The sequence below is a fragment of the Coturnix japonica genome, chromosome 1, assembly GCF_001577835.2.
Source record: "Coturnix japonica isolate 7356 chromosome 1, Coturnix japonica 2.1, whole genome shotgun sequence".
Classification (NCBI taxonomy): Eukaryota; Metazoa; Chordata; class Aves; order Galliformes; family Phasianidae; genus Coturnix; species Coturnix japonica.
The window spans coordinates 115,790,623-115,809,966 of record NC_029516.1 but is presented as its reverse complement, the minus strand read 5'-3'; the positions used below and the strand labels follow the sequence as shown (position 1 = coordinate 115,809,966).

At 43.1% G+C, this 19,344-nt stretch overlaps 1 protein-coding gene across 2 annotated transcripts in view; it reads left to right on the top strand.

Moving 5' to 3' along the window:
• The first annotated feature begins 9,495 nt into the window (after positions 1–9,495).
• Positions 9,496–19,344, top strand: part of CD99 (CD99 molecule (Xg blood group)) — a 23,183-nt gene continuing 13,334 nt past the window's right edge. The window contains exon 1 of one of the 2 annotated variants that reach the window (XM_015848651.2): positions 9,496–9,662. In XM_015848651.2, the coding sequence (XP_015704137.1) occupies positions 9,605–9,662 (58 nt within the window). In that variant the 5' untranslated portion in view covers positions 9,496–9,604. The remainder of the gene's footprint in view (positions 9,663–19,344) is intronic. The other variant, XM_015848659.2, reaches the window with a different exon arrangement.

Here is a 19,344-nt window from a genome sequence, read left to right as displayed (position 1 = left end):
CCTGTTGTTCTCTGGGATATGTAGTCTTCTTCTGTGGACTGCACATTCAATAGAAGTATCCATACTTTACATGATGTTATGATGTGGAATACTGATACTGATAGCAAAATTACAAAACCATGACAATGATCCTTGAGGTCCCTTCCAACCCAGGTCATTCTGTGATTCTGTGATTCTTAGCTAGTTTTAAAGCACCTAAGTCTGTCACTGCACTCAACAAAGCCCAGACTGATGCATAATGGTGTCAAACATTAGCGTTCGGCCAGATACAGCATAAAAATCTGCAAAGTAGTATCTCATCAATACAGATATTTGTGCTTTTGAGCCTTCCTCCGCATTTGATAATGCTTCAGCTTCTTTTAAGTCTCTACAAGCATGAATTAGATAGAGGCTTCAACCTGAATTTAAGTGGATTGGTATGGTTGCTTTTTTACCTTTTGGTGACATCTTGACTTGACTGCAGATGATCCCACGGAAACTTAAACATATGCATAGCCTCCTACAGACATAAATAGAATCATAGAATCATAGAATTAGCCAGGTTGGAAAAGACCTTGAAGATCATCAAGTCCAACTGCAGCCTAACCAGTACCCTAAATCTAAAAACCCTACACTAAATCAAATCCCTAAGTACCACATCCAAACGCTTTTAAACACAACCAGGGATGCCGATTCAACCACCTCCCTGGGGAGCCCATTCCACTACTTAACTACCCTTTCTGTAAAGAAGTTCTTCCTAATATCCAACCTAAACTTGCCCTGGCACAACTTGAGGCCATTTCCCCTCGTCCTGTCACTTGTCACTAGTGAGAAGAGACCTGCCCCACTCTCACTGTAAGCACCTTTCAGGTACTGGAAGAGGGCAATAAGGTCTCCCCTCAGCCACCTTTTCCCCAGACCAGCAAAGCTTACCTTAGCACAGTCTCCCCTCTGACTCCATGGTGCCAGACATAGCTAGGTGTGCCTGAAACTAAGGACATGGTAAATTACTTTGCTAGATCTTGCCTAAAACCCTCAGCAGACAGAAAGTACAAGCTTAAATGGCTTTTCCAATTACCCAGATACAAAATAAAAAGAGAAAAAGAAAGGAAAAAAATAAAAAAGGTGTAGCAGTGATAAGAAAGGCAAGTAGTGATAGCCCTATAATTTTAGAACCTGGTAAAAACAAGCACCTAATGTGCAAACCTGCCCCTGTTGGGATCAGTGAGAGATCACTTCAGTTCCTTACTTCACCTCCACCAGGACTGAAGCATACAGATTTGCACTCGTTTGTTTAAGCTCTCTGATACCGTTCTGGGCGTTTAGGAAAAGAACAGCATAAAAATAAATGAGTTGGAAAAAATGGACGTGGGAATGACAAATGCATGAGCTATTTTTCCCAAGTGACACTTGCTTTCCACATTTCTTCAATTCTATGGAGAAGTTATTCACAGTTAGTGTTCCCAGGGCAGGTACAGTTATGCTGCCTTGTTTTATGAACTCAAATGGAAAATGCTGCATTGTTTGACTTAACAACTTTTCCTACACTAACCAGACAGGAAAAGGGGGTGTTTCAGCTGTGAGGTTTGTTTCTCTCACACAAATCATTTCTCCCATTTCTGTCTTATATTTTTTTTCCCCCAGTAAAAAATTATACAGTCAAAATCAAGAACATTATAAGTTTAGTAAGCTGCAGTTAAGCTCCCCACCTTTCCTTTATACTATAAGAGAAAAATACCTGAAGAAAAGAATGCAATGTTGTGTGTCTTCTTGCTCAGAATTACAGTGTGGATCTGCCCCCACAGATCACAGAATTAGCAACAAATTCATAGGCAAACAAATAAACCCTTACTCATGAGATGTCCTCTAAGGAAATAATAAAACAGAAATTGAATTATTCAGGCTCACTAAGTGCCTTTCTGTCGTATTTACTTTTTCTTTTCTTTCTTTTTTTTTTCTTTTTTTTTTCTTTTTTTTCTGAGGAGGCAGAAAGGCAGAAACAAAAAGGAAGCAAATAACTAACAGAGAATTAGAGGAAAAACATAAAATTATATCATAGAATTATAGAATGGGCTAGGTTGAAAAGGACCACAATGATCATCCAGTTTCAACCCCCTGCTATGTGCAGGGTCACCGACTACCAGACCAGGCTGCCCAGAGCCACATCCAGCCTGGCCTTGAATGCCTCCAGGGATGGGGCATCCACAGCCTCCTTGGGCAACCTGTGCCAGTGCATCACCACCCTCTGTGTGAAAAGCTTCCTCATAACATCTAATCTAAATCTCCCCTGTCTCAGTTTACAACCATTCCCCCTTGTCCTATCACTATCCGCCCATGTAAACAGCTGTTCCCCCTCCTGTTTATATGCTCCCTGGAGCCTTCTCTTTTCCAAGCTAAACAAACCCAGCTCCTTCTACCAAAATCTATTTCCCTCCTTAGTATGGAAAAAAATAAGCATAAAAATAAAAGAACACCTAAAATGTTACTCCCGTTGCTTCAACTGACTTTAAATCAACATTTTTATAAAAAGAAAATCCAACAGAAATCTCTTCTGGTTTATTCTGGTTTATTCTCAGCTGGACTATGACATCAATCTTTGCAGCTCTTCAGATCTTTCCTTTATCCCATCTCAGCTTCTCCAGCACTACACTCACTTCTCCCCCAGTACTGTACAGACAGCTGCAAGGGAAGGACATAAACATTCATCTTTCAGGAACCAAACTCAGGAAGTCAACTCGGTTCACCAACAAACTGCATGAGGACGGCCAAGCATTTTTGCGTTATGATCCAATAAAACGGGCTGAGGAGGGAGCCTCGTGAGCTGGCTAATAGGCATCACCGAGCACAAAGACACAGATCATCATCTGCTCCCAAACAGATGATGAGACAAACCACAGGAATGATCCTAAAGCAGGAAATACACTCTAATGCTGGAAATTGTCCTTTAAAGAACTGAGCAGGAGTTTTATAAGGAAAATAAGAATTTACCACACACTTTCTTTAGGATTATGGGATACTTGACTAATTGGATTCATTAGTTCCTGAGACTATAGAATCATAGATTCATAGAATCACAGAATTACTCAGGTTGGAAAAGACCTTGAAGTTCATCAAGTCCAACCGCAGCCTAACCATAGTACCCTAACTATAACAAACCTCTGCTAAATCATATCCTTGAGCACCACATCCAAACGGCTCATAAACACATCCAGGGATGGCAATTCAACCACCTCCCTAGGTAACCTATTATGCTCCCCAGGGAGGACTATGGATGACTACTTATGATTTCAGTTGTCCTGTGTGTGACAGGAAATCCTTTACCTATGTCTGAAGATTAATTCAAAGCATAAATACTCATGCCTCAGAGACAGACACTGAATGCTGTGTGGGGGCAAGGAAATATAATCCTATGGATCATACTGTGAGTTTGTGGAAAGGGAGGAGGCAAGAGGAGCACAGTGTGTTTATTTAAGGTAGAATAACCATTTATTTTCAAAGCAGAAGCAATTCAGACATTAAAAGGGACTGGAAGCCTGGATTCTTCTTGGGTTAAAGGTATTACTCACTGTTATTCTTAGGCTGAGTAGTAGTATTTCTCTGTGGTGATGTAAATCAGTTAGTGGTATTCTTATTTTTAAAGCACTGCAAGATTTCTGCTGCCATGACTTTTTGTATATATGGCTTTGCCTTTTCAAGAATGGACAGTTTCTGTCACATAGCACAGGCATCAAACAGTGTCTTTCCATATGCAAATGACTTAGAAACTCCAGCTCCTTTGGGTCATTGATTCCTTAGCCAGATATAAGTCCATATCAAGGTGGGAGCCGGCCTCTTCTCCCAGGTAATTAGTGAAAGGACAAGAGGCAATGGCCTTAAATTACACCAGGGGAAGTTCAGGTTGAATGTTAGGAAATATTTCTTCTCAGAAAGAGTGGTGGTGAGGCAGTGGCACAGGCTGCCACTGACAGGTTGAGTCTCCATCCCTGAAGGTGTACAAGAACCGTGTGGTTGTGATATTGAGGGATGGTTAGTGGGCGTGGAGGGGATGAGCTGGTGGTTGGACTGGATGATCCTAGTGGTCTTTTCCAGCCTTAATGATTCTACAGTTCTACATGCAAAGACTGAGTCCACTGTTTGTCAAATTATGCCTGGGCCCAAAGAACTGACTTTAAAGCTTTAAAGATTAGTGCAACAACAGCATACTTCATAACACTCTAGAGCAGCTTCATCTTGTATTCTTCAACACATAACTCAAATAGCTGATGCCTGTCTTAGGCTGTAGACTGCAGAATTTGCCAGAAGCAGTTGTCATAGCATCTTAATGAGAAATGTTTTATATGGAGATATAAGAGACAAATGAAGAGATGCTTTTTGCCGTATCAGTGCAGCTTAGAAGATTTTGCCCTCTCGTGATACACCTAGCATGCACACACAAATATCATTATGAGTAAAATGCCTTTACAAATGGCTGCTAAATTCTCATCGTATCTGTCAAATCTCCTAAACTCTTTACAGAAAACAGCTACACCCTCACCGTGTTTATGAAACTGAGCAGTTACATAACCTGTGCTATATAACAGGTGGAGATTTAGAAGACAAGAATCCATAGAAGTAAAAATAGCTCTCATTAAACATTGGTTTTCTTCCTTGCTAGCAAGATATTGGTTCTAAGCTGAGCCCTCACAAGATTATCCAGGTTACCTCACTGGATAATCACTGAAATTCTTAATTCATGTTGCCCTTAGAATTCATACACTTCTGCACTAAACTAACTGCCTCTTAAGCCAGCTGGTCCAATCTGTATCACTGTAATAGATGGCATTGCAGCGCATGCTGGAAGAGGCATTAGTGGGATGGTGCAGTGCACATGAGGGAAAGCAAGCTGGATTCACATGGCAGAGAAAGGAAAGGAAACACACACACTGATTCTTATGGCTCCTTCCTCCAATCTTTCAGGGAAGATATTTTCTGAAAGCTTGATTCCAAAACACTGGGACATGAGCACTTGAAAGGAAGAATAATAGAATCATAGAATCACAAGGTTGGAAAGGACCTACAAGATCATCTAGTCCAACCATCCTCCCTTTACCATACCTACAGCAAACCACTAAACCATATCTCGTAACTCCTCATCCAGACGCTTCTTAAACACTGCCAGGGTTGGAGACTCCACCACCTCCCTGGGCAGCCATTCCAGTGCCTGACCACTCTCTGAGAGAAGAAGTTCCTTCTTATGTCCAATCTAAACCTCATCTGATACAACTTGTGGCCATTTCAGAAACTTTTCAGAAAGTTTCAGACATTCAAATGTTTCAGACTTTTCAGAAAGAGAACTTTTCACACGTTTTTACTGTCTAGACCATGTCAGTACTGGGAATATAACAGAAATCCCAGTGGTTGAAAAAGAAACCATTCCAACTTTATCTCTTTGGGGTATTACAGTTTATAGGAGTGAGTTATTTTTCCTCAGAGGAGAAATATGAACAGCAACAAAAATACTAAATAAAGTATGTTTTGCTAATACAGCAAATGGCAACGGTACCTGAACAAATAAAACATATAATTGCATGTTCCTGTTTTTTGGAATAAAACACCTCCAGTATATGACAAAAGTGCCTAAATTGCATTAATTTAGGCTTGGAAGGTTGCACCTCGATCAAACAGACTAAAATGAACATGACATTCACCTGTTTAAGAACTGGTTTGGTCGGTTTTTCTCCTTCCTTCCACTCCTAAGAGTAGAAACTAATAGGATTTGGCATCATGGAAAGAGACTTGCCATACCAGAGTTATCATCTTAAGATTAAGTTATTTCACTCCTTTAAGCAAAACAAATAAATAAATAGAACACCTCATTACTAAACATGTCACTTCATCAGAAACAGAAGCAAAGTATTTCAGATTTTCTTATAAGCAAATCAAATGTTTACATTAAAATAGAAGATGTTTAAATATTCAAAACCAAGTTTCATGTTGAAATGCAGTTACAGGAGAAACTGGCTTTTAAAAATATGTGGTAGACTGTGAAACTTGAATCTCAACAGTTAAAATACAAAGATTTTTAGCTAAGCTCAATTAGAGATCTATCTACAGTTTAACACACCAGAATACTGTCTGCATTTATTACAAGACTAGATATTTCTAGTCCATACTATTCTGAGTTCAAACTCAAAAACAGCTCTCTAGGCAGTATAAAAATGTATCCATCCAGCTTGCTGGAATTCAGTAAGGATACTATGGCGTACTGAAGTGGGCGCTAAAGAAAACAGATCATAAAATAAATCATGAACTGAAGAAAGTGGATACAAACTTTTAATAAATAATAGAAATGTTAATATATTGCAGTAACTGAAGAAAATGAAAATCTGTTCCAACAGAAGAACCCATAAAAATACTAAATAGTTACTAAAAAAATCTGCATAACTGACAATGTTTAACATATTAATCCTAAAGGTTCCACAGAATTAATATCAACAGAATAGGCTTCCTTATAACATGTTCTGACATCACTAGATCTTATAAAGGAGCTATTAAAATATCTATAGAAAGCCATCGTTTATGCATAAGTAATTCAGTACCCCAGATAATGGGTAGCTAGCTGAAGAATTATCAGTGAGTACTTGTAGTTACAGGTATTTAGATGGATACACTTGAATAGTCCATGTATCACTACTGCAAATCTGGCTGACAGACCTTTTGTGTCCTACTGATGTATACACAGAAGTATAGTCAGACTTCCATACCGACTAGAAAGAATGTTTAAGGGTCATTGCTGTGGTCTGTAATTGCTTGAAAGGTATTACCTAGAGAATGAAATAATGCTCTATTTCTAATAAAATAGAATTATGCTAAAAAAGCCCCACCAACATTTCTTATAAAGAAAGTAAGTTCTTTATAATGTTTTTATGAATGACCTGGGAGAGGACTTGAATGTATACTAAGTTTGTGGATGACAAACAGACAGAAACTTTGCATGGTATTCATACCATAAAATGCATTTGCTTTTTTAACAAGACTTCACCTAATGTCTCTTCATATGTAGGTTATTATGCAAGAATATATATATGTGTGTGTGTGTGTGAACTATAAAATTGTGTTTTTATGTACTGTTCTGAAAAATACACTAAAAATTGGACATAAAAAAGATCTTTGGATAGTCTGCAGCATAAGGAAGTGTAGTCAAAGTATTTACAGATGTTAGTAGAAGAAAAAAAATAACAAAAAATCTGGAGAGAATCTGAATAGGAAACAATAATCAGTTCATATTTACAGTAAGAGAAAGGTCTGTAGTAGTAGAAATGGCATAAACTTTAAAAGAGATGGTATCTCTGTTGCCCTCATGCCTCTTAATTTGAGCTAATGTTTCTGCTAATAGAAGGGAACAGGTGGTATCAAAAGCATCAATAGAAGGAAAAGCAGAGTGACTGAGACCAGGTAACAGACCTTTGTAGACGCTGCTATGGAAATACTCATCTTCTGCATTAACTCCTAAAAGCTGAACAGGCTGCTTGTAGAGGGGTGTAATCTGCATCCTTAGGAAGACATTCTTAGGCTGCAGTGACTTAAGTCTCACCCTTTCTGGCAAAGTAGAGACCATGAAAACAGAACATAACAGGAGAGCTAGTGAAGTTTACACAGTAGATTCTGAAGCCTGTTTGGTCTCTGGCTTGTTCTTTTTGAAGACTTTGCCTGTAGCAACTTGTGAGGTTGTGCCTGCCCCCAACCTCCTCCTTTGGTTTGGTTGTCATGCCCAAGGCCTCACTCAGAACTGATGACACTGTCCTACTAAATACTCTGAGTCAGTAAACTTACCTCATAAATAGTGAGCAGCCTGGGAGTTCCTTGAGATGTAATCCCCATAAAAAGACTGTGTGTGACCTCCCCAGTACTGAGAAGCTTGAAGGACTACGCTCTTGGGGCAGATTCTGTGGAATAATTATTGGAAGTAATTTATTGGGATATTCTCCTCTTAGAAGAAGAAAAGCATTGAAGAAACCCCCAGGGTGGAATGTAGTGAATATGCAAGGATAGATATATATGTGATAGTTCCCTAAGTAGCATGAGATCTGTAGATTAGCAGCATCATGGGAGCTTGGTATGCTGACTTTAGGAGATACGCTGTTTCTGGAAAGGCTAAGAACTCACAGGTAAAATGAGGATAAAATTACATGGAGACAGGAAAAGAAGAAGGCTTTAACTTTAGAAGAGGAATTAGAAGAAATTGAGAAGTGCAATTACCATCACAGCTTACAGACAGCTGTTAAGACAGGTCTTTCATTTAGCTGCTCACATCAGAGGATGTTCAAGTTTGGACAGTGTCACAGAAGTTTAGGTTTACAACTTCCAAACTTGATCATGCTGCTCTGTAATATATTCTTCCTCATGTCAAACCACAGACCATACACGTCCTTTAAAGATCTTATTCTTTAAGTTTTAAGGTAATATTCAACTTGTTCCTTGTCTCCTTCCAAGGCGCATCCAAATCAAGCAAGTGCCTAAGCTGTTTGCAGAGGCCTTCTGGCAGTCTACAGTCAGGAGACAGTGAGGGAACTGCTGCTAGGACAAGCACTGCAGTGTGAGCAAGGCAAATATGAGTGTTATTGAAAAAAGTTTTGGTACAAAATAGTTAAATAGAGAATTGCACAGTGCTGTGAAGAGTACTAAAATACCGGTTCTTTTTATCAGGAGAGCAACTCAGCAGGTGATGAGGTGATGATTAGCAACGGTTGTAAACAAACACTCTGTTAAAGGACATCTTTAGAGCGCGTTAATAATTTCCTACGGGCATCCACAAAGCACTGCTGAATTACATGTGCAGTTGTTTAGTCTTATCCTCTAGGTAAGGAGTCCCAAAAAGAAGGTAAGAGCAACACAGTGCTGACTCCATGGGTGTTATGACTGGAAAAGCCACTTCTTGCTATTCTCACCTTCCAGCCTACAGCCCTCCACAGATCCCAGTGCTTCTCCTGCAAAACTCACCTATTTTATAGGAGTTTATCCTTAATTTTGAGACAGTCATTTGATGACTACGGTTAAACTCCTTATTGCTTCAGGTTAAGTCTGTCAAGGAGGGAAAATATTCCCATCAGTTCATGATGGTGATTCACTCATGAGGTGATTTTGTACTTTTCCAGCCGGCAAAGCATCACAAATGCTGGAAGAGGCCCAGAGGAAGACACGGGATGACACAAAATGGATCAGAGTGGGCATGGTGGAGCTGATGGTTAGACTGGATGATCTTAGCAGCCTTTTCCAACCTCAGTGACTCTGTGGAAGCCACCTGCAGGAACGCTTACCTCTCCACAACCACACATGTGGCAGTATTTAAGCCCTGCAGCTCGTTTAATCCAAGAAGCAGGACCTGTTTGGGGGATGCTTCAGCGGGGACACCACTCGGAGCCGGGCTCTGTCCCGCGGCGGCGGGGAGCGGCTCGGGCACCGCCCTGATCCGAACAGCCCCGGCGGGCCGCACCGCCTTCCTCCCGATGCTCCCCCCGCTGGGGCACTGCTCCCCGGCCTGATAGGGTGGAGTGGCCGGGGAGCCGCCCTCGAGCCGGTCGGGCGGGGTGGCTGTCGGCGTTCCCGTAGAGGGAGGGGGGAACGCGGAGTTTAGCGGGCAACAGCCATGCAGCGCAGCGGGCTTCTCCTGGCGGCGCTCCTCGCCCTCCTGGCCCCCGTCAGAGGTGAGGAGGGTGGCGGCAGCCCAGCCGGGCTCGGTGAAGGGCTGCAGTTTGCCCTGCGTCCCCGGGGCGAGGGCTTTCCCCGGCGGCCGCTGCACGGGGGGCGGTGGGACGGAGGGAGAGCGGGCACTGCCTTTTCTTTCTTCTTATAGTTTGAACTAAGCGGAAAAGTATCCCTGAACTTTCCGCCCGGGTCCTCTGCTCGCAGTTATGCCTTGAGCGCTGCTCGGGAAGCCCGCTGCCTCACGGCGGGGCTCCGCTGCTGGGCCGGGCGGTGCCCGATTGCCCGCTGAGGAGCCGCTTCCATTTTAGGAAAGCGAGCGGATTTAGACGGGGAAACTTCGGGTAACGGGGGTTTATTCATCATAAATCTGCCTTCTGCCACGTTAATAAGCGTATTTGGTGTTATGCTTTAGTGCTTTATTTGTTTGTTTTTCCCAAGTTCTTCGTAAACTGCTTGGAAACCTACATCTCTCCATTTGATCCAGGTTTATAAATACCTGAGGTGTGGGAGCCTTAGTGATGAGTCTGGTCTCTTTTAGGTAGTGCGTGGGGATAGGACTAGGGGTAATGGGATGAAAGTACAGCATAGTAAGCTCCGCACGAATGTGAGCAAGAACTTCTTTACAGTGAGGGTGACGGAGCACTGGAACAGGCTGCCCAGGGAGGTGGTGGAGTCTCCTTCTCTGGAGATATTCAAGACCCGCCTGGACGCCTACCTGTGTGACGTGGTGTAGGGAGCCTGCTTTGGCAGGGGGGTTGGACTCGATGATCTCTAGAGGTCCCTTCCAACCCCTACAATTCTGTGATTCTGTGATCTCTTTGCAGTGGGGTAGGAGGAAGGATGCCGGCCCTCAGCCTTAGCTGGGAGCTGTAGGCACGGCAGGATGCGAGGAGCAATTTGGCTTTAAGCCTGTTTGAATTGAGTTCTGCTGTTATGGCCTCATTGCGGTCTGAACTGCTGGATTAGCAGACCCGGACTGTGGAAAAATAGTACAGTTGTATATTAACTGGCTCTAAAACTTAGACTATTTACGCTGCTAACATTGAGATGCTGTCTTACTTCTTACTTGGAAAATCGGCTCTTCTGCAAACAGTCCTCACAGCCTTGGACTACAAGATGGTTTTGTGTGATGCCCGTAGGGTGCAGAAGTATTTGGAGTCACTCAGAAACAGCATTTTTGAATGCACTGCCTAGAAATGTAGTACGAAAAGCAACTCTGGTGATTCTGTTTGGAGTGCTGAAGAAACTGCTATTGCACTTTTAACAGATTGCTTCTAAAACTCAGATTATTGGAGTACTGCTCTATGCTGATAATATGAACCAAATAATTAGGTAATAGTCAGTTTGGGCACTCTTCCTTAAAGAAAATGCCTAAGAATTCAAGAATGCATTGGGAATGTTAGTCTGGGGAGGGTGGAGCCGTTCAGAGGAATTTCAGATTGCTGATGGTGCAGTCTTAGATTAAAATAGAGGTGAAGCCTGAATTCTGTCCTGTTAATCTGAATTTCACTGTTGGTAGGCTGTCTGTAGTCTAAATGCACAGAACAGCCATAGTAAGTTAAGGATCCTGCTCTATGAGCTGTTCAGCTCTTGTGCAGCTTTGGACATGAGTTTCCCTTGTGTGGTTGGCTTCCATAAATCAAGCACACAAGCCTATGGCCTTGGGAGTGAGAACTTGTATCGAGCCATCCATTTTAGGCACGTGAAAACCATCAGGGTTAAAACAATATTCAGTCTATCATGAGTATTTGTGTGTGTTATTGAACAGTGATGAACTTTGAGCTTGCAGTTTTAACTTCACAGTTGGTATTTTCTTTTTCATTTTCCAAACATGAGCTCTGCAAGTCCAGTGGAGCTGGAATTGAACTATCATTAGGGCTGAATCCAGAGGAAAATCGAATAGGAGGTTTTATGTCATCACTTGATATCATCCTACAAGGACAGGCTGAGAGAGCTGAGGGCTGTTCAGCTTGCAGAAGAGAAGGCTCTGAGGTGACCAGATTGCTGTCTTTCAATATCTAAAGGGGAGCTATAATAAAAGAAGGAAAGACATTAGCAGGGTCTACTGTGACAAGACAAAGGGGAAATGATTTTAAACTAAAAGGGGGTGAATTTAGGTTGGATTTAAGGAAGATGTTTTTTTACAGTAAGACTAGTGAGACATTGGAACAGGTTGCCCAGAGAAGTGGTGGATGTCCTATCTGGAAACATTCGTGGTCAGGCTGTTTAGGGCTCTGGGCAACCTTCTGTATATGTTGGTGTCCTTGTTCATTGCTGGGGGGTTGGGTTAGATGGCCTGTAGAGGTCCTTTCCAACTGAAATGATTCTTTATGGCCGATGTAGCAGTTTGTATCTGCTGAGAAGTGGGATCCTCCCATTTCTCTCCATCTGCATTTGATCTAGTGCCCATCTGAGTGGTACTGAGATGATTCAGCCTGATGAATCAGCAGAGGGCTAATCCCGTGCTTTGAGCCTGTTCTACACAGTGTTTGAGAGGAGTTTGGAGCCAGCACAAAGGAGTGGCAGGGCTGAACATTAAAGAGTGGAAACGAGATGGGAGGAGGGGAGCAGATCAGGAAGGAGACTTCCTGCTTTGGCTGGTTGTGAGTTATGAGATTGACTCTGCCATTTTAACTCTGCAAAACCACCGGATGAGCCTGGCATCTAATTTTAGGCATCTGCTTCTCAGGCTGCACTGATGAGAAGTGTAGGTAACAATTTATCTGTACAGTTTATGTAAAGAGCACAGCACCTCAGGAGAATAAAATCCTTGCATGATGAGCAGTAGAAAACTGCTAGATCTTGCAAACAGACAGAAGATTCAGTTTCCCTTGTGTTTTGTCCTTGCTGAAGGACAAAAAGATGTTTTGGTGAGGACTTAAGACTCAAGTTTGTAAGCTTGAAGTGATTCTCTGGAGATATTCAAGACCCGCCTGGACGCCTACCTGTGTGACGTGGTGTAGGGAGCCTGCTTTGGCAGGGGGGTTGGACTCGATGATCTCTAGAGGTCCCTTCCAACCCCTACAATCCTGTGATTCTGTGATTCCTCACAAGAACTGAGTAGAGCTTGTTGACTGAAGTTCCTTTGCTGCCAGAAGTGGTTGTGGTAGTGAACACTGGGTGGTGAGGAAAATGCTGGGTTCCTATGTATCTCTGTTACAAGATCAGTAGCCTCAGGTGTGTTACAGAAAGATCCCTTCTTCCTAAGGCTGCTGTAATTGTAGGGCAGTGAGTAGAGGGAAGGAGTCATGTCCTCTGAATTTCTTGTTGAGGCAAGTCAGCATTGGGAAACATGGTTAGATGACAGTGTTTGGTGAGTAATCTTGTGGATAGAGCTTTCATTTGGAGCAGGGATGTGGCACAGGAGCTGCTGAAGGCTGATAATCTGCTTTGTGGGCTGTACAGTTGTGTGCCTTTTACATCTAATGAAAGGAGTAAATAAACTTTCAGTTAAGCATTTTTAGTAGGGGGGTTAGCATGCATACATGGCAGCGTGAACTTGGAAAGTACAGAAAGTACTATTCCGTGTTTCTGTTTCCTCTAATTTGAAATGGCTAAGAGCTTTTCACATGTTGTTATTTGTATAAAATGGCCACTGCACTGCTACAGCAAAATGACATCACTGCAACAATCCTTAGTCGTTCTGTAGTTACAGTGGTTTAACTTGGCCAGAGCTAAATGTGACTCAGCCTGTTGCCATCCAGCCAAGACCAATTCCAATATCCTCCTGATGTTACTCTGCTGTGTGTGTGTGTGTAATGAGATCCGTTGCACTTGAAAAAGAAAGAGCTAAAGCAGAGCCCTGTCTTGAACCTCTCACTACTGTGAAGTTGTATTTCATCAAACAACAGCTGTGTTAGTGAAATGCTGTAATAATAGTAATCTTCATCGGTTAATATCAACTTGACAGGGGCAAACTTCATTCTTTTAGTCAAACTGCTTTTCCGAGTTCTGGCACAGCAGCCTACATTTTTGAGTATAGTGAAAGTGCTTTGGGAGAATGTCATAAGCAAAGCAGCCTTGACTTGCTGTCAGTTAACATGAACTGAATTGTGGATTTGGATGTTGAGAAAAAGAATCAATCAAAGTCTTAAGCAGTTCCTCTTTCTGAGGTTCAGCTTTAAGCATAACAACTCTCCTCCCTGCTTTCCTTCTCTTAGATTTCCTGTTTTATGATGGCTGTACTCACTCCATCCTTGTTCCTTTGGTGAGGTGACAGGCATAGCAGAAGAACCATTTCTTCACTAGGAGAGTGGTTAGACCCTGGAACAGGCTGCCCAGGGAGGTTGTGGATGCCCCGTCCTTGGAGGTGTTCAAGACCAGGTTGGACGGGGCCCTGGGCAACCTGATATAGTAAATGTGTATGTTTGGTGGCCCTGCCAGGCAGGGGGGTTGGAACTACATGATCCTTGAGGTCCCTTCCAACCCGGGTCATTCTGTGATTCTGTGATGTGCCTAATGATTTCTTTCCTCTGCTTCTTGCTGGTTTGCCTCTGCTCCCCTGCCCCATTGTGGGTTGCCCACAGTCCCTCAGGCTGTCCCTGCCTTGGTGAGGGGGTCTATGGTTGCCAGTCTTCAGGGATGTACCCCTTCTATGTGGTGCCCCTCCTGCCCAGAGCACATCTCCAGTTACCACCCTTTCAGCAGTGTCTCTGTATATGCCTGTTAGAGCCTCTCCTAACGCTGAGGAACAGCTCAGGGCCTTCTCTCACACAGGGCACCCTGCATCCCCCTGCTGCTGAAACCCTGCCCTGAAACAGGTATTGAAGAATTGTTGGGACATGCATCTTGTTCTACATTCTTTTAACATCATCACAACATTAATAGACATTTGTCACAAACTCTGGCCAGTACTTCATCAACGCGGATGAACTTGGTGGATGTGATTTTTCTGCAGGGCTGCTATGACAGTATCCTGCCTTTATCTTACCTAGCTCTGCAGCTTTGCGGTTCTCTTTCCTTGGAGCACAGTTTTAAACAAGCCATTGTACCATTTGCCTCACTGGATGCCATGGGATTACGGGGAACATGATAAACCCACTCTGCTCCACAATCTTTCTCTCCTTTTTGGACCACTGTGGTTTTTCAAATGACTGCTGGTATCTGATTCCAGCCCAGGCTGCATTTTGCGGTACCAGCAAGTCTGTGTGTTTATTTTTTCTAGCATATTGCCTACATTTTACTTTCTGAGTGGAAAAAACCTCAAGCAACTCGTTGCTAGCTTTGCTACAGTGAGAACACAGTACCTGCTGATGTTTGGAATGTAGATACACACATCAGCACCTTGTGTTGAAGTAGCTCTTTCTCTGTGCCGCTGTTATATTGCTTTTCATTCTGCTGCTGCTGAGGCAGGTTGCTGAGCCCCATAGTCCTGCTGGGAATCACAGAATTATCAAGGTTGGAAAAGACCTAGCAGATCATCTAGTCCAACCATTACCAATACTTCCCAGCTAAATCATATTCATCAACACAACATCCAGATGTTTCTTGAACACTCGCATGGTTGGTGACTCCACCACCTCCCTGGGCAGTGCATTCCAATGCCTGACTACCCTTTCCGAGAAGTAATACTTCCTAATGTCTAGCCTGAATCTCCCCTGGCGCAGCTTAAAACCATTCCCTCTAGTTCTATCACTGATTACACGAGAGAAGAGGCCAACCCCCAGCTCACTACACCCTCCCTTCGGGAAGTTATATCGAGCAATAAGGTCTCCCCTGAGCCTCCTCTTCTCCAGGCTGAACAATCCCAGCTCCCTCAGCCCCTCCTCATAAGGCCTGTGCTCCAGACCCCTCACCAGCTTTGTAGCCCTCCTCTGAACATGTTCCTGGGCCTCTATGTCTTTCTTGTGTCTTGAACACACAGCCAGCCCTGGAGCATCCCACCACAAAAGAGGGGTACCACAGCCACTGCAGCTCCTGCCTGATGTTACTGGTTCCTGCATAAGGCTTGAGGCAGGAGCTGGCCCATTTCTTAGCATTCTCCTTCTGGCTGGCAGGGGTTTTCATGGGTCCTTCCAGATTCTGTATTTTCTACCTGTTAACACGTCATTTAAATCTTCTCCACCATACGCAGTGGGCATAGCAATTCCATTTTAAAAACCACCACCAATTCCCAATCTGGGAACTAAAGCGGAGGTCCCTGTGCTTCCTCCCAAAGTCACTTTTTTTTTGCAGGCTTTGGACCAATACTGCAAAAGCCACCAGTTAGAAGGTTGTGTATCTTGGTGTGATAAGCACCAATTTTAGTTTGTTTTTCCATTAAAAGAAAAAAAAAGAAGTCTTGTTTTCTTGATATGCCTGCAGTGCAAACTGGCCTGGAAAAGATTTCCCTGCTTGCTGCATGTTTTCCACGTGTTAAAACATAAAACTATTGCAATGAGACTACACACAGCTTTCTTTTGTTGCTATTCTTGCTTGTTTATTCTCCACTTTTGATGTGACCGTTAAACTGATACTTCCAAGAGAGCAAATTAAGTGAAGTGAATGCACAGGGAAAGCTCACTTTTGTGACACCTGATGCAATCGTTGGACAAAGCAGACAGTGCTGGAGGAACACAAGTCCATCGATATAGAAACAAGAAGTTTCAGGGTGAGGGTTCAGGGAAGCCTATGGAGACAGCTTTTAGATAAAGTTATCTTTAACTTTATTTATTTATAACTTTGAAGTTATCTTTAACTTATCTTTTTATATAGTTCTTATTGCCCTAAGAACAGTTCTTCCATCTGCTCCCACTGTTTTCACACGGTAGTCTACAAAAGAGCATGTGTATAGGGCAGATTAAAGTCCTGCATGCACAAAGGCTCCCTGCAAGTGATAGCGCTATTGTTAGAGGGTGACATAGAAGCATGAGTAAAGATGGTGAAAGTGTTTCCTTGGGTGGGGTATGGAAAATTCTTGATAAATGTTTTGCCTATATATATAGTGAAATAGATGTGCTTTCAGCAGATGCACTTGAACTGGAAATGCTCAGGATTTAATCTGAATGTGTTTCACATACTTCTACTGCATACATGAACACATCAAACCTACTGTGTCTCAAGAATGTAGCCTTGGTACGGAAGGGAAGGTTTGTCTCACTTCTCTGGTAATGAAGGAACGGAAGTAAAAACCTTTTATTGACAGGAAACGGAAAGAAAACCTCATTTGAGAAAGAATTCAGCTCAGTGGCAACCAGCAAGCAAGGTGTGGCACATGATCTGACTAGTCTGTTTCATCTACCTGTTAGGCAACAAAACCTGGTCACGTTGACCTGTGTGCATGGCAGCCTTTCAGCAGTACTTTTTTGAGGAGTGATTTTGTGTACAAGAGGCTTATTTGAAGAAGAAAAACAAGCCTTCATTTCTTCATTCAGAGAAGCAGGTTGCTGTCACATCGCATGTCTTGTGGCTGCTGCTAGTTCTGCATGTTTCCATGCCAGTGCTGATACTACAAATCATGTGTGCAAATCATGAAGGCCTGTCTTACTCAATTGTCATTTATTACGGCTTTTTTTCAACTCGTTGTAAGTAAATATTTATAGGAAGGAAAACGTCCCCGCTGTTATTGAAACACTTTGAGTGTAACTATAGGGGTTTTGTTTTAAATTCGGTTGTCTGGTGCCAGAAAGGGTTCAGTCTCAGAGCAGTGGATTACAATGTGAATTGAGTCACTGTGAATCATTGCACCGGGTCTGGTTTCCTGTGCCACTACTTTCCCCACAGGAAAACCAGATTGTAAAATGCAGTGTCTCTCGCTTCTTCCTTTCAGCAGAAGCTGTGGGAGCTATTTTTAAGTACATGGAGTTCCTGAAAAATCTCTTTGGTCATAGTTGAGCGTGCCAAGTGAAAAAGAGTCTATAAAAGCAAAGCAAAGTAGTTTTCTGTTCAGTTAATATTTCTGACTAGTATATGAAGTGTATTGAAATGGTATGAGTTCTTGTGAGAAAGGTAAAAGAGAATCAGGCTATGAAATGAGTTGTCAGCTTACAGGTATCAGTTGAACTAAAACTACTTTCCTGCTTTACGGAGCCATAATTTGAATCAACTGCTGGAAATAGAGGAGTATTTCAGAATCACAGAATGACCCGGGTTGGAAGGGACCTCAAGGATCATGTAGTTCCAACCCCCCTGCCTGGCAGGGCCACCAAACATACACATTTACTAGATCAGGTTGCCCAGGGCCCCATCCAACCTGGTCTTGAACACCTCCAAGGACGGGGCATCCACAACCTCCCTGGGCAGCCTGTTCCAGGGCCTAACCACTCTCCTAGTGAAGAACTTCCCCCTAACATCCAACCTAAATCTTCCCTCCTTCAACTTGGATCCATTTCCCCGTGTCCTGCTATTGTCAGCCCTTCCGAAGAGTTTGCTCCCCTCCTGGGTGTAGGTTCCCTTCAGGTATTGAAAGGCTGCAATGAGGTCACCCCGCAACCTTCTCTTCTCCAGGCTGAACAGTATTCTTGTAGTTCTGTGTATGCTGTCAGTGTATATCAAGTAAATTTTATGTTAAAGGAAGAATTTCTAAATGGAAGGCCATGTTCTGTTCTGAAGGCTTATTATTTTTCCTTGATCATAGTGAGTAAAAGTAGAGATAAACCTGTAGTGATTAAATGGCACTAAGTTACTTGATGGAAGTTCTAGCTGATTTTCTGAGAATCATTATTTTTATTAAATTACACAGTACTGAAGAGTTAGCAGCTTTCCTGGATAAAATAATTGTGGCTTTTCCATTGCAGTTAGCTTATTTTTTTGGTGATAGTTGTGAGCTCAGTTATCTCTGTGAGGTTTCCATATTCACATACACAAGTATCAGCCTGGTATGTGTGTCCTCCCCAGCCCCACCATCTGCTGTGGTGACTGCTTATATCCATCAGTATGTGTATTGCTCCACAGCTTTCTAAGTTCACTTCTGGCTGCTTCCGATATGCCCTCTGTTCTGTAGCGCACATTTCAGAGGAGGAGACTTCAGAGACTTGAGTCTACTGTGGTGAGGTTAGTGACAAAAGCTGTTGAAGCTTTATGTGCTGAAATCATCAAGAAGTAAGATGATACCTTGGCTTCAGAAGAGGATTTTGGTTTATTTAGCTTAGAAAAAGACTAATAGTGATGCTGCTTAGCCAAGAGAGAATTCCAGAAGTGGCTGAAGGATAAGTGGTTGCCCTGTGCCTGTTTTGCTTGGTTTTGGTGAGATTTGAGTGCAGGGCTTTCCAAGACTGCTTCTGAGCTGCAGTCCCTCTGTGGTGTGTGTTTCAACAGAGGCAGTGATGGAGAGCAGAGGCACCCTAACCACATCCGTGAGCCTCCCTGTGATGATGACTGTGGCATCACCCACGGCCTAGGAAGAGGGGCAGTGAGGTTCTCCCTGCCCATCCCAGGGCTGGTAGGACTGGGCTGGATTTTCGAGGTGCTGTGCTAAGGCAAGGCAGGGCAGCATTGGCCCCGGGGATGAGGACCAGCTTGCTGCTTTGGGAGGCAAATTTGTGGGACTGGCATTGCCTATTAACTCTGAATTTGACAGGACTAGGGGTAATGGGATGAAAGTACAGCATAGGAAGTTCTGCACGAATGTGCGCAAGAACTTCTTTACGGTGAGGGTGACAGAGCACTGGAACAGGCTGCCCAGGGAGGTGGTGGAGTCTCCTTCTCTGGAGATATTCAAGACCCACCTGGACGCCTACCTGTGTGATGTGGTGTAGGGAGCCT